The sequence below is a fragment of the Oncorhynchus tshawytscha genome, linkage group LG07 (assembly GCF_018296145.1).
Source record: "Oncorhynchus tshawytscha isolate Ot180627B linkage group LG07, Otsh_v2.0, whole genome shotgun sequence".
Classification (NCBI taxonomy): domain Eukaryota; kingdom Metazoa; phylum Chordata; class Actinopteri; order Salmoniformes; family Salmonidae; genus Oncorhynchus; species Oncorhynchus tshawytscha.
In genome coordinates this window covers 7493395-7508132 of record NC_056435.1, presented here as the reverse complement: position 1 = coordinate 7508132, position 14738 = coordinate 7493395, and the positions used below count along the sequence as shown (strand labels likewise).

General features: G+C 41.9%; 2 protein-coding genes across 3 annotated transcripts in view; one reads left to right on the top strand and one right to left on the bottom strand.

The window, feature by feature from the left end:
- Nucleotides 1–208: 208 nt before the first annotated feature.
- On the top strand, nucleotides 209–10152 carry LOC112253727 (acyl-CoA-binding protein). Its single transcript, XM_024425691.1, has 4 exons — nucleotides 209–289; nucleotides 900–1017; nucleotides 9343–9405; nucleotides 9511–10152. The coding sequence occupies exons 1-4, from the start codon at nucleotides 281–283 to the stop codon at nucleotides 9582–9584; spliced, it is 264 nt and encodes an 87-aa protein (XP_024281459.1). The 5' UTR covers nucleotides 209–280; the 3' UTR covers nucleotides 9585–10152.
- Nucleotides 10153–10276: 124 nt separating this feature from the next.
- LOC112253726 (secretin receptor-like) overlaps nucleotides 10277–14738 on the bottom strand; it is a 20304-nt gene continuing 15842 nt past the window's right edge. Inside the window, exons 10-13 of one of the 2 annotated variants that reach the window (XM_024425689.2) lie at nucleotides 11355–11446; nucleotides 10967–11105; nucleotides 10847–10888; nucleotides 10277–10709 (exon numbers count right to left, since the gene is read on the bottom strand). In XM_024425689.2, the coding sequence (XP_024281457.1) occupies nucleotides 10557–10709; nucleotides 10847–10888; nucleotides 10967–11105; nucleotides 11355–11446 (426 nt within the window). In that variant the 3' untranslated portion in view covers nucleotides 10277–10556. The remainder of the gene's footprint in view (nucleotides 10710–10846; nucleotides 10889–10966; nucleotides 11106–11354; nucleotides 11447–14738) is intronic. The other variant, XM_024425690.2, reaches the window with a different exon arrangement.

Genomic DNA, 14738 nt, shown 5'->3' with positions numbered 1-14738 from the left:
CATACTATTTTCCACAATTTACCCATTCTTTGTTATGCAGAAGTTCATGAATGTATTTAATTGCCTCTCACTATCCTTACTGACCTGGAGATTGACTGTGGACACCTGCTGTCCTCTTGTGGTAGCTATAGGCTATTGCATTTGTCACCTCCCATTTCTTCCGCTATTCCAATGGGATTTGAGGTGTCGCAACCTACTCAAAGGTTAAAGGTAAGACAGAATCACGGAAGTGAGCATTTCCACATGCAAGGAGTAGCTAGGGCTTTTTCTGTGGAACAACATGTCTATGGTAAACAGAAACGTATTTGTATATATAAATATGTGCAGTTAACTAACCCAAAGTCATCTGTCAAAATGTTACTGATACCTTCCAGGTGTTAATACCTGAATCTGTTATGCATTTATTTTTTTAAATATTTGTAATTTTTTGTAGTTGAATCTACTGCATGTAGCTTTGTGTAGACGTGCATTTTCACTGATGTGTGTGGCACATAGGATTGACTTTGTCATAGTGAGATTCTTTTTTGGTGTTAAGGTATTCATCCTATTTTCAGTCAGTTAGAAATGTTTTTAATACATGGCACAATGTGGTGTGGAAGACTTCTTTGGCATCAGCTCAGTTGTCATTGTTATAATATACATATTGTCAGTGTATATATATATTTTTATAACTATCCTTGTGGGTACCAGAAGTCCTCCACAAGGAACATATGAACAAGTGGGGAGATCTTTTCAGTCCCCACAATAATATATATATTTTTTAAAGGGGTTAGATGTAGAGTTAGGGTTAAGGGATAGGTTAATTAAGGTTAGGGGAGTGAGATTTTGGATGGGAATCAATTATTTGGTCCCCACAAGGATAGCAATACAATACTTAATAGTACTTTTTTTTTTCCAAGGCTGAATTTGAAAAGGCTGCCGATGCGGTGAGGAGGCTGACGGTACAACCTAGCTACGCTGAACTAGCAGTAATATATGGTTTGTACAAGCAGGCGACACTTGGCAACATCAACACGGGTGAGTCATTCTGTTCAACCTGTCCTACAGGCTGCACCTCATTGATAAAACCAAATCCCTGATTATTTCCTACTCTTTCTGGTACCACTTTAAGCATCAAGATATAATGACACAGTGCGTTCGGAAAGTGTTCAGACCCCTAGACCTTTTCCACATTTTGTTACATGACAGCCTTATTCTAAAATGGATTTAAAAAATACAAAACATTTTCCTCATCAATCTACACACACAAACACATAATGACAAAGCAAAAACAGTTGTTTTTTAAAATGGTTGCAAATGTGTGTGTATATTTTTATTTAACCTTTTTATTTAACTATGCAAGTCAGTTAAGAACAAATTCTTATTTTCAATGACGGCCTAGGAACAGTGGGTTAACTGCCTGTTCAGGGGCAGAACGACAGATTTGTACCTTGTCAGCTCGGGGATTTGAACTTGCAACCTTCCGGGTTGCTAGTCCAACGCTCCAACCACTAGGCTACCCTGCCGCCCCGGCATAAAAAAAAGGAATACCTTATTGACATAAGTATTCAGTCCCTTTCATCCTCTGTGGGGACAAATGCGAATCAATCGCTCCGTCCTCAAATTCCGGACTTGTCTCCGTGCTGTTTGTTGCTACTTTGCCATCTGCCAAACTTGAAGGTTTTTACTTTTAATACATTTACCAATGTCTTTGTTTTTTAAAAATTCAACTTTTTCACCCGGACGCTTTATCTTTACATGGTTCTACAGGACCTCCACCAGCCGAAAAAGCTAAGTAGTTACATTAACACTGCCATCTAATTGCAGTTGCTGTACTCATAATATACTGAAGAACTATCGCCTTATGGTGAGGATAACTGTGTTGCAAGCACAGCTTCAGATGCAACCGTTAAGCAAGGGCAATTTAAGTGTAGGAAAGGATGAAACCGCATCTGTGACACCAGTTAAGTACAGATCGTAGTATAAATGTCCCCGCAGCCAGACCATTTTCTTAAGGCTTCTGGAAAGAAATGCTGTCGGCATGCTCAACTGGTATCGCTCATTCAGCCAACAGAAACTTTCAACCGGTTGTCCTAAACAGTTGTCCCTTTGGGCAGGTGATTTTTAAAAAGTGAAAAGAACCAAATTGCAAATATTTCCAGTAAGCCTGAAACTGATCTTTGTGAAAGATAGACAACTGTATGGCAGTCCGCCTGCTTTGATAATTTATTTACTGATAACAACCGAAATACAAAGAATTTCCAGGACTTGTTTTTTAGATTCCTCCCCTGTATGTGAAAGGTAGGAAATATGTGGCACTTCTGCATGTAAATATACTGAACAAAAAGTATAAACACAACATGGCTTCATGAGCTGATCTTTTCTGCCAGCCAGGCAGCTTAGTGGAGTCTGCCGCTAGCATAGTCACTGTAGTCATCGAGTAATTATCTCTGGCCCCTTCCCATTTAGCGGGAGTGTTGAGCTCTACAGCAGTCTCACAACTCAATTGCTGGTTGAAAACCGTTTTCTGCCCCTCCCAAAATATATAATTTGTAGATAATTGGCCCTCTTTCTGGGACTCCCCCACGAACAGGAGCAAGCCTGGCTTGCTGAGGAGTGACGGACTCCATCCAAGCTGGAGGGGTGCTCTCATCTTATCCCTCAACTTAGACAGGACTCTAACTCCTCTAGCTCCACAATGAGATAGCGTGCAGGCCAGGGTGCATGCAGGCCGGCTAGGCAGCTTAGTGGAGTCTGCCGCTAGCATAGTCAGTGTAGTCCGCTTAGCTATCCCCATTGAGCCCGTGTCTGTGCCTCGATCTAGGTTGAACAAAACATGGCTGTGTTCGCCTTAACAATCTCATTGGAATAAAGACCTCTTCCATTCCTGTCATTTATTGAAAGCGATTGTGATAATATCTCAAAACAGGACTACTTAATGTTAGACACCTCACTTCCAAGGCAGTCATAGTCAATGAACTAATCACTGATCATAATCTTGATGTGATTGGTCGGACTGAAACATGTCTCAAAGCCTGATTTAATTTACTGTGTTAAATGAGGCCTCTCCTCCTTGTTACACTAGTGACCCTATACCCCGCTCATCCCAAAAACATTTGTCACAAGAAATTTGCTCCCTGGTATACAGAAAATTCCTGAGCCCTGAAGCAAGCTTCCAGATAATTGGAACGGAAATGGCGCTCCACCAAACTGGAAGTCTTCCAACTAGCTTGGGAAGGCAGTACCGTGCAATATCAAAGAGCTCTCACTGCTGCTCAATCATCCTATTTTTCCAACCTAATTGAGGAGAATAAGAACAATCCCCCCCCAAACAAATGTTATCCTGTCGCAAAGCTAAAAAGCAGCATTCAACAAGATAGGATAGCTTTGACTTTAGCAGTGATAAATTCATGAACTTCGATGAAAAGTTCATAATCGTTACAAAGCAAATTACAGACTCCACTTTTGAATCAGAGTATTTCTCCAAAGATCAGTTGTCCTGAGTCTGCACAGAACTGCCAGGACCTAGGATCAATGGAGACAATAGTTATGGTCTCTAAACTGTCAAGCTGCCTACTGGACCCTATTCCAACTAAATGACTAAAAGAGCAACTTCCTGTGTTTGGCCCTCTTATGTTGAACATAATAAACTGCTCCCTATCCTCTGAATGTGTTCCAAACTAACTACAAGTGGCAGTAATAAAGCCTCTACTGAAAAGGCCAAACCTTGACCCAGAAAAAGTAAATAACTATTGGCCTATATCGAATCTCACATTCCTCTCAATTTTTTTTGAAAAAGCTACTGCCTTCCCGAAGACAAATAATGTATACGAAATGCTTCAGTCTGGTTTTAGACCCCCATCTTAGCACTGAGACTGCACTCGTGAAGATGTTAAATGACCTTTTCTAAATGGCATCAGAACAAAGCTCTGCATCGGTCCTCATGCTCCTAAATGTTAGTGCTGCTTTTCACACCATTGATCAACACATTCTTTTGGAGAGATTAGAAACCCTAATTGGTCTACACTGACATGTTCTTGCCTGGTTTGGATCTTATCTGTTGGAAATATCAGTTTGTCTCTGTCGATGGTTTGTCCTCTGACAAATCAATTGTAAGTTTCAGGGAACCTCAAGGTTCTATTTTAGAACCACTATTGTTTTCATTATATATTCTACCTCTTGGTGATGTCTTTCTGAAACACATTGTCAACTTTCACTACCATGTGGACGACACACAGCTGTCCATTTTGGTGAAACATGGTGAATCCCCAAAATTGCCCTCCCTGGAAGCCTGTTTAGACATAAGGAAGTGGAGGGCGGGATATTTTTTAAACTTTTAAACTCCGACAAAACAGATGCTAGTCCTAGGTCCCAAGAAACGAAGAGATCTGCTGTTGGATCTGACAATTAATCTTGATGGTTGTACAGTCATCTCAAATTAAACTGTGAAGGACCTCGGTGTTACTCTGGATCTCTTTTGACGTACATATCAAGAATATTTCAAGCACCGCTTCTTTCCATCTTCGTAACATTGCAAAAATGGTACTTTTTGTCAAATTATGCAGAAAAACGAATACATGCTTTTGTCACTTCTAGGTTAGACTACTGCAATGCTCTACTATCCGGCTACCTGGATAAAGCACCAAATAAACTTCAGTTAGTGCTAAACACGGCTGCTAGAATTCTGACTAGAAACAAAAACTGTGCTCATATTACTCCAGTGCTAGCCTCTCTACATTGGCTTCCTGTTAAGGCAAGGGCTTATTTCAAGGTTTTACTGCTAACCTACAAAGCATTACATGGGCTTGCTCCTACCTGTCTCTCCGATTTGGTCCTACCGTACATATGCACGGTCACAAGATGCAGGCCTCCTTACTGTCCCTATAATTTCTAAGCAAACAGCTGGAGGCAGGGCTTTCTCCTATAGAGCTCCATTGTTATGGAATGATCTGCTTATCAACGTGAGAGATGCATACTCTGTCTTTAAATCCATACTGAAGACTCATCTCTTCAGTAGGTCCTATGATTGAGTGTAGTCTGGCCCAGGGGTATGAAGGTGAACGGCAAGGCACTGGATTGATAAACTGCCCTTGCTGTCCCTCCACTGGGATTCTCTGCCTCTGGCCCTATTACGGGGGCTGAGTCACTGGCTTACTAGTGCTCTTCCATGCCGTCCCTAGGAGGGGTGAGTCACTTGAGTGGGTTGAATCACTGACGTGATCTTCCTGTCCGGTTTTGCGCCCCCTCTGGCTCGTGCGGTGGATGAGATCTTTGTGTGCTACACTCACCCTTGTCTCAGGGTAGTAAGTTGGTGGTCTGTTGATATCCCTCTAGTGGTGTGGGGGCTGTGCTTTGGCAAAGTGAATGGGGTTATATCCTGCCTTGTTGACCCTGTCCCCCCGGGTATCGTCGGACGGGGCTGCAGTGTCCCCCGACCCACCCCTGTCTGTCTCCATTATCTATGCTGCAATAGTCTATGTGCCAGAGGCCTAGGGTCAGTCTGCTATAATTCTCCTGTCTTATCTGGTGTCCTGTGTGAATTTAAGTATGCTCCCTCTAATTCTCTCTCTCACCCTCTAACCCCTCCCTGGAGGACCTGAGCCCTAGGGTCATGCCTCAGAACTACCTGGCCTGATGACTCCTGGCTGTCCCCAGTCCACCTGGTCATGCTGTTGCTCCAGTTTTAACTGTTCTGCCATGGCTAGGGAAGCCTGACCTGTTCACCAGACGTGCTACCTTGTTCCGGACCTGCTGTTTTCGACCTCTGAATGCTCGGCTATGCTCGACCTACAACCAATGTGATTATTATTTAATCCTGCTGGTCATCTATGAACATTTAAACATCTTGAAGAACAATCTGGCCTTAGATGGCCTCTCCACCCGGCACAGCCAGAAGAGGACTGGCCACCCCTCAGAGCCTAGGTTTCTTCCTAGGTTCCTTCTTTCTAGGGAGTTTTTCCTTGCCACTGTGCTTCTGCATTGTTTGGGGTTTTAGGCTGAGTGTCTGTATAGCACTTTGTGACATCTGCTGATGTAAAAAGGGCTTTATAATTACATTTGATTGCTATGAGACTTGAAATTGAGCTCCGGTGTATCCTGTTTCCATTGATCATCCTTGACGTTTCTACAACCGGATTGGGGTCCACCTGTGGTAAATTCAATTGATTGGACATGATTTGGAAAGGCACACACCTGTCTATGTAAGGTCCCACAGTTGACAGTGCATGTCAGAGTAAAAACAAAGCCATGAGGTCGAAGGAATTGTCCGGATAGTGACGAAGCACACGGAGGTGACCAAGAACTTGATGGCCACTGAATGAGCTCCAGAGTTCCTCTGTGAAGATTGGAGAATCTTCCAGAAGGACAAGCATCTCTGCAGCACTCTACCAATCAGGCCTTCATGGTAGAGTGGCCAGACTGAAGCCACTCCTCAGTAAAAGGCACAGCTTGGAGTTTGCCAAAAGGCAAAAATATGGGTGTGCCAAGCTTGTAACGTCATACCCAAGAAGACTTGAGGCTGTAATCACTGCCAAAGGTGCTTCAACAAAGTACTGAGTAAAGGGTCTGAATACTTATGTAAATGTTTAATTTCCGTTTTTGTATTTTTTATCAATTTCTAAACCAGTTTTTGCATCGTCATTATGGGTACTGTGTGTAGATTGAGGAAAAGCAACAATTGAATCCATTTTAGAATAAGGCTGTAATGTAACAATGTCAAGCGGTCTGAATGCTTTCTGAATGCATTGTACTTATAAGAAGTTGTGAGTTTGGCCAGGAGTTTTGTGGCACTTTGAGGCACTATGCTTTTACTGATATTTCTAGCATTGTCCACTAGTGCTGCTGCAGGTAGGAAATGTTCTGTAATTGACACAAGCGGTCTCCACTTAATCAATCCATGTCTGGTTGGCGCGGGGATCGCTTAAGCTAGGGGAGGCTTAGCGCTGAATCACACAAAGCCTATTATTTGGCAGGGAATAAGATTTGTACACCTCACTTTTCTCAAACTGATCCTCTCCAACGCACTCAGAAGTTGTATTATTTAAGGGCAGTTAAAGAGGACCATCAATGAAACCAACCATGAAAGTATATTGAAGTGAATTCGGGGAGTAGCCCTGATCAGGACTCGAACCCGGATCCATCGACTGTCAAGCCAACACCTTAACTGTACACCAAGAGGTTTGGACTTCTTGGCGTAACGGTTCATGTGTTGGCTTGACAATCACAGTTTCAAGTCTTGGTTGGGGCTACCGCCGAAGTTTGCTACAACATATAGTACTTCCATGGTTGGTTTCATTGACTCTCCCCTTAAACTGCCCCTAATTGACAACTTTGGAGTCCGTTGGGGAGGATCAGTTTGAGCAAAGTGAGGTTTAGAATCACTGATCTACAAACAGTATTCCTTGCCAAATAATAGATTTTGTGCGATTTAAGATTGGCAGAGCTACGCATCCCCTGACTTAGGCCATGCCCATGCCAAACACACAACTGGATAGGGATTAATTGGAGACAGCTTGTGTCAGTTACAGAATTTCCTAGGATTTCCTACCTACAGCAAAGCTACTAGATGATGCAGGAAATACCAATAAAAGTAGTGCCTCAGTGCCCCAACTTCTGACCCTACTTTTAAGCAGTTATCAGCCTTTAAAGTGTCTTACTAAAAGGCGTATAATTTAGCATCTATGCATTTCTCAAGAGTTACAAAATGTATTGACTTAACAATTGTTTAGCTGCCTTTAGTCTGTAAGTAAACCGTTTCAAACCATTCAGGGATTGACATTAAGGGTTGCCTTATTGCCTGTGGCAAGTGACCTGAACAGTTGCACCAGTTACTGTTCAGTCTTTGGGCTGAAATAAAAGATCAGAGAAATGTTCCACATGCACAAAGTGTATTTATCCCAAATGTGTTTGCATCCCTGTTAGTGAGCATTTCTCATTTGCCAAGATAATCCATCGACCTGACAGGTGTGGCATATCAAGAAGCTGAGTAAACAGCATGATCATTACACAGGTGCACCTTGGACTTGGGGACAAAGGGCCATTAAAATGTGCAGTTTTGTTCCTCCAGGTTTTTACTGAATGTGCAATTGGCATGATGACTGCAGGAATGTACACCAGAGCTGTTGCCAGAGAATTAAATCTTAATTTCTCTACCATAAGCCGTCTCCAATGTTGTTTTAGGGAATTTAGCAGTACGTCCAACTGGCCTCACAACCGCAGACCACGTGTAACCACGCCAGCCCAGGTATTCCACATCTGGCTTCTTCACAAGCTGGATAGTCTGAGACCAGCCACCTGGACAGCTGATGAAACTGTAGGTTTGCACAACCGAAGAATTTCTGCACAAACTGTCAGAAACCTTCCCAGGGAAGCTCATCTGTGTGCCAGTCGTTCTCACCAGGGTCTTGACCTAACTCTAGTTTGACGCATAACTGACTTCAGTAGGCAAATGCTCACCTTCGATGGACACTGGAGAAGTGTCCTCTTCACGTATGAATCCTGGTTTCATCTGTACCAAGCAGAGAGCATGTGTGGGTGAGCGGTTTGCTGATGTCAACGTTGTGAGTAGAGTGCCCCATTGTGGGATTATGGTATGGGCAGGCATAAGCTACGTACAACGAACACAATTTCATGTTATCTATGGCAATTTGAATGCACTGATACCGAGACGATATCCTGAGGGCCATTGTCGTGCCATTTGTCTGCCGTCATCACCTCATGTTTCAGCATGATAATGCACGGCCCCATGTTGCAAGGATCTGTACACAATTCCTGGAAGCTGAAAATGTCCCAGTTCTTCCATGGCCTGCATACTCACCAGACATGTCACCCATTGAGCATGTTTGGGATGCCCTGGATCGACGTGTGCGACAGCGTGTTCCAGTTCCCGCCATAATACAGGAACTTTGCACAGCCATTGAAGACAAGTCGGACAACAATCCACAATGAACTGCCTGATCAACCCTATGGGAAGGAGATGTCAGGCTACATGAGGCAAATGGTAACACCAGATACTGACTGGTTTTCTGATCCACGCCACTACTTTTTTTTTACGGTATCTAACCAACAGATGTATATTTGTATTCCCAGTCATGTGAAATCCATAGATTAGGGTCTAATTCATTTATTTTCAATTGACTGATTTCCTTTTTATATGAACTGAACTGGAGAAGTTGTTGCTTTTTACATTTTTATTCAGTGTAGCTTATTTTTACATTAACAGTCAAGTGATCATAATCTTCGGGTAACCAAAAAAAATACTCCTGACCGATGGGCAAGTGTCTATCAGACTGCTAATACCTGCCAGTTAAAGCAATATTTTTTTGTTGTAAGAGAACTTTTAAGATGTCTGCATTGTGTCCACAGAGCATCCGGGAATATTTGACTTCCAAGGAAAATCTAAATGGGATGGTTGGAAAGCACAGGAAGGTAAGTATTTTTTTTGGACAATGTATTATTCTGCTTTTCCACTCTCTCTGTTTTGAATGTAACACAAATCTTCAATGTGTCTTGTTTCTATTTTCAATCCAATAGGAAAGTCTAAAGAAGATGCCATAAAAGAATACATTGCCTTTGTGGAAGAAATGAAAGCAAAGTATCCAATGTAGAGGTTCTTTAGGACATTCGTGCACTTTTTTATTATTTTTAGAACCATTTTATAATTAAGCAATAATGCCTGAGGGGGTGTGGTATTATGGCCTCCGCTTTGCGTTGTGCCTAAAAACAGCCCTTAGCCATGGTATATTGGTCATATACCACAAATCCCAGAGGTGCCTTATTGCTATTATAAACTGGTTACCAATGTAAACATTACAGTAAAAATAAAATGCTCTGTCATATCCGTGGTATAAGATCTGATATACCATGGTTGTCAGCCGATCAGGACTCGAACCACGCAGTTTATAATAGGTTACAATGAACAAGAGGAAAAGGGACCAAATCTGAGATTTTACATGGGTAAAGTGTTTAGAGACAACCAAGATGACTGGTCTAACCAACGCTCACCAGCAATTTGTTTATCCTGTTGAAAATGTGCAGCCCTTGATCTGGGTATTTATTTCAGAAAATGTCAACAACAAAAAAAATGAAAATAGAGTACATTGGTGCAAAAGAACAGTAAATTATGTTTCTTAAAATATCTGTCTTCCAAGTATAATAAAAAGTGATAATTTTCAATCATGCTGATAAATTCTCTGGACAAAAGGCTGGTCATAACCAGACCTCTTTCCAGGATTTCTCTTTCACATGATGATGATGAAGAGCTGAGTCCTACTTCCCCTTTTTGAATATGTTCTTGTTTCTTAGGATTTCCACTGAACCCAAATGTCCTAGATATTTAAGGCCTGGTCCACTGTCCATAGTCCTAGAAATGTTGCTTGAGGGAATGGCAAAAATCACAGTACAGTGCTGTTTCCCATGCCATGTCCAAGTCTTCAAGTGTGGCCAAGTGATTCTGTGGACCATTCCTCAAGTTCTAGAACTTAAGTTCCCTTGATGTCTTGAGAGTCATCTGTATAAGTGTTTTTAACCAGTATGTCTAGATCTCCAGTGATTGGTGGGGAGTGGGGGGGGGTCTAAGGTCATGCCAGGCTGGCTGGTCCGGAACAGGGAAGCAAGGAGACCTGGGTAAGGGGAGAGACACTTTGGCTCATGGAACCATGCTGTCTGGGCTCCTCGTGTAGATGCTGCTTCAGCCTCCACCTGCGCCATCTCCTCTGTACCTCGTACTGTACCTGTGTTTGGAGGGGATGGGGATAGTGTATCATCGAGCACTAGTTAATCAGGGCTGCTGCCTAATATTAGCAATTGCCCATTTATACCACTTATTTCAACTTGCATAATAGTTTTGAGAAATGGGCAAAAAACCTACCTCTCCATTTAGAAAACAGTATAGAACAGCAACTCCAAAGCCCTGAAAAGGAATAAAGGGGAATTTAGACATCAATTAGTATTCCCGCAAAGTAAAAAAAGAAAAGTCAGTGAAAATTACCTGTGTTGATGCAAGAGCCAGCTCAACAAAGGTCCATATTTTGTATGTTAAACCACTGACTTTTATGGGTAAGAAGGCAAAGAGGATGTAGTACACACCAAAGAGGGTCACCAAAAGAAAAGTCGATTTGGTAAGTCTCCTGAAAATATCCAAGGAAAATGTTCAATTTTACAATACACAAAAGACACGACTCAATACTGTACACATGTTTTGAGAGATTCCATTAGTTTGCCATTGTGCTGGTCATTCAGGTTTGACTGGGCAACACTTACAGAATGTTAACACGGGTTCTGTAACACTGTTAGCAAGTAAGTCATTATTTTAGCCTACAAAATAAACATCCTTAATGCTTTGGTAATGGTACAGTATGGTCATGTTGACAACTCACTTGTATTGGCTGAATTCATTTCCATGCATGTCTGGCATCTGTAGTTTTCCCACCAGAATTCTTAAGATGCTCAGAAAAAATACCAAATTAATCTGCAATGGAATGGCAACAAATGATTACCGTAGGGAGTAAAAGTAATATTTACATAATCAGTTATAAAAAACAAACAAATTGTATGTCACATACGCCGGATACAATGGTGGAGACTAACAGTGACGATGCTTGCTTACGAGCCCTTTCCAACAATGCAGTAAAAAAAAAATACAAGAATGAAGCTAAAGTGCATTCGGAAAGTATTCAGAACCCTTGACTTTTTCCACATTTTGTTTCTTACAGCCTTACTCAAATAGATTACATTTATTTCTTCCCCCCTCATTAATCAACACCCCATAATGACAAAGCAAAAACAGGTTTTTAGAAAGTGTATTTTTTTAAATACAGTGCCTTGCGAAAGTATTCGGCCCCCTTGAACTTTGCGACCTTTTGCCACATTTCAGGCTTCAAACATAAAGATATAAAACTGTATTTTTTTGTGAAGAATCAACAACAAGTGGGACACAATCATGAAGTGGAACGACATTTATTGGATATTTCAAACTTTTTTAACAAATCAAAAACTGAAAAATTGGGCGTGCAAAATTATTCAGCTCCCTTAAGTTAATACTTTGTAGCGCCACCTTTTGCTGCGATTACAGCTGTAAGTCGCTTGGGGTATGTCTATCAGTTTTTCACATCGAGAGACTGACATTTTTTCCCATTCCTCCTTGCAAAACAGCTCGAGCTCAGTGAGGTTGGATGGAGAGCATTTGTGAACAGCAGTTTTCAGTTCTTTCCACAGATTCTCGATTGGATTCAGGTCTGGACTTTGACTTGGCCATTCTAACAACTGGATATGTTTATTTTTAAACCATTCCATTGTAGATTTTGCTTTATGTTTTGGATCATTGTCTTGTTGGAAGACAAATCTCCATCCCAGTCTCAGGTCTTTTGCAGACTCCATCAGGTTGTCTTCCAGAATGGTCCTGTATTTGGCTCCATCAATTTTAACCATCTTCCCTGTCCCTGCTGAAAAAAAGCAGGCCCAAACCATGATGCTGCCACCACCATGTTTGACAGTGGGGATGGTGTGTTCAGGGTGATGAGCTGTGTTGCTTTTACGCCAAACATAACGTTTTGCATTGTTGCCAAAAAGTTCAATTTTGGTTTCATCTGACCAGAGCACCTTCTTCCACATGTTTGTTGTGTCTCCCAGGTGGCTTGTGGCAAACTTTAAACGACACTTTTTATGGATATCTTTAAGAAATGGCTTTCTTCTTGCCACTCTTCCATAAAGGCCAGATTTGTGCAATATACGACTGATTGTTGTCCTATGGACAGAGTCTCCCACCTCAGCTGTAGATCTCTGCAGTTCATCTAGAGTGATCATGGGCCTCTTGGCTGCATCTCTGATCAGTCTTCTCCTTGTATGAGCTGAAAGTTTAGAGGGACGGCCAGGTCTTGGTAGATTTGCAGTGGTCTGATACTCCTTCCATTTCAATATTATTGCTTGCACAGTGCTCCTTGGGATGTTTAAAGCTTGGGAAATATTTTTGTATCCAAATCTGGCTTTAAACTTCTTCACAACAGTATCTCGGACCTGCCTGGTGTGTTCCTTGTTCTTCATGATGCTCTCTGCGCTATTAACGGACCTCTGAGACTATCACAGTGCAGGTGCATTTATACGGAGACTTGATTACACACAGGTGGATTGTATTTATCATCATTAGTCATTTAGGTCAACATTGGATCATTCAGAGATCCTCACTGAACTTCTGGAGAGAGTTTGCTGCACTGAAAGTAAAGGGGCTGAATAATTTTGCACGCCAAATTTTTCCGTTTTTAATTTGTTAAAAAAGTTTGAAATATCCAATAAATGTCGTTCCACTTCATGATTGTGTCCCACTTGTTGTTGATTCTTCACAAAAAAATACAGTTTTATATCTTTATGTTTGAAGCCTGAAATGTGGCAAAAGGTCGCAAAGTTCAAGGGGGCCGAATACTTTCGCAAGGCACTGTACATATCACATTTACATAATTATTCAGACCCTTTACTCAGTACTGTGTTGAAGCAACTTTTGGCAGAAATTACAACCACAAGTCTTCTAGGGTATGACACTACAAGCTTGGCACATCTATACTTTGGGAGTTTTTCCCATTCTTCTCTGCAGATAACCAAGACAATGCAGGAGTGTGTGCTTAGGATCGTTGGCGAAGGTTCACCTTCCAACAGGACAATGTCTGAAGTCCTGAGTGCTCTGGAGCAGGTTGTCATCAAGGATCTCTCTGTGCTTTGCTTCGTTCCTGACTAGTCTCCCAGTCGCTGCCGCTGAAAAACATCCCCACAGCATGATCCTGCCATCACCATGCTTCACTGTAGAGATGTTGCCAGGTTTCCTTCATACGTGACGATTGGCATTCAGTTCAAGGAGGACAATCTTGGTTTCATCAGAATCTTGTTTCTCATGGTTTGAGTCCTTTAGGTGCCTTTTGACAAACTCCAAGCGGATTGTCATGTGCTTTTTACTTATGGCCACTATACCATAAAGGCCTGATTGGTGGAGTGTTGCAGAGATGGTTGTCCTTCTGGAAGTTTCTCTCATCTCCACAGAGGAACTCTGGAGCTCTGTCAGTAACAATCAGGTTCTTGGTCACCTCCCTGACCAAGGCCCTTCTTCCACAATTGCTCAGTTTGGCCAGGCAGCCAGCTCTAGGAAGAGTCTTGGTTGTTCCAAACATCTTCAATTTAAGAATGATGGAGGCCACTGTGTTCTTGGGGACCTTCAATGCTCCAGACATGTTTTGGTACCCTTCCCCAGATCTGTGGCTCGACACAATACTGTCTCGGAGCATTACGGACAATTCCTTCGACGTCATAGCTTTTTGCTCTGACGTGCACTGTCAATTTTGGGACCTTATATAGACGGGTGTGTGCCTTTCCAAATAATGTCCAATCAATTGAAATTACCACATGTGGACTCCAATCAAGTTTTAAAAACATCTCAAGAATGATCAACGGGACTCAATTTCGAGTCTCATAGCAAAGGGTCTGAATACTTAAGTAAACAAGGTATTTCAGTTTCACTTTGAATGATTTTGAAAAATTTCTGTTTTGACTTTTTCATTATGGAGTATTTTGTGTAGATTTGAATACATTTTTTTTCTCATCAATCTATTTTAGAATAAGGCTGTAACATAACAATGTGGAAAAAGTCAAGGTGTCTGAATTTCCAAATGCACTGCAACAGGGAGTACCAGATCAATGTGCAGGGGTATGAGGGACCGTATTTGAGGTAGATATAGACACGAAGGCTGGATTAGGCATCAGGATAGATCATAATAGAAGTC

Bases quoted from the DNA above. Each gene is read 5' to 3' on its own strand.
- LOC112253727 (XM_024425691.1), top strand. The intron at 1,018-9,342 runs GTGAGTCATTCT...TTGTGTCCACAG, and splicing joins ACTTGGCAACATCAACACGG to AGCATCCGGGAATATTTGAC. The intron at 9,406-9,510 runs GTAAGTATTTTT...TCAATCCAATAG, and splicing joins TGGTTGGAAAGCACAGGAAG to GAAAGTCTAAAGAAGATGCC.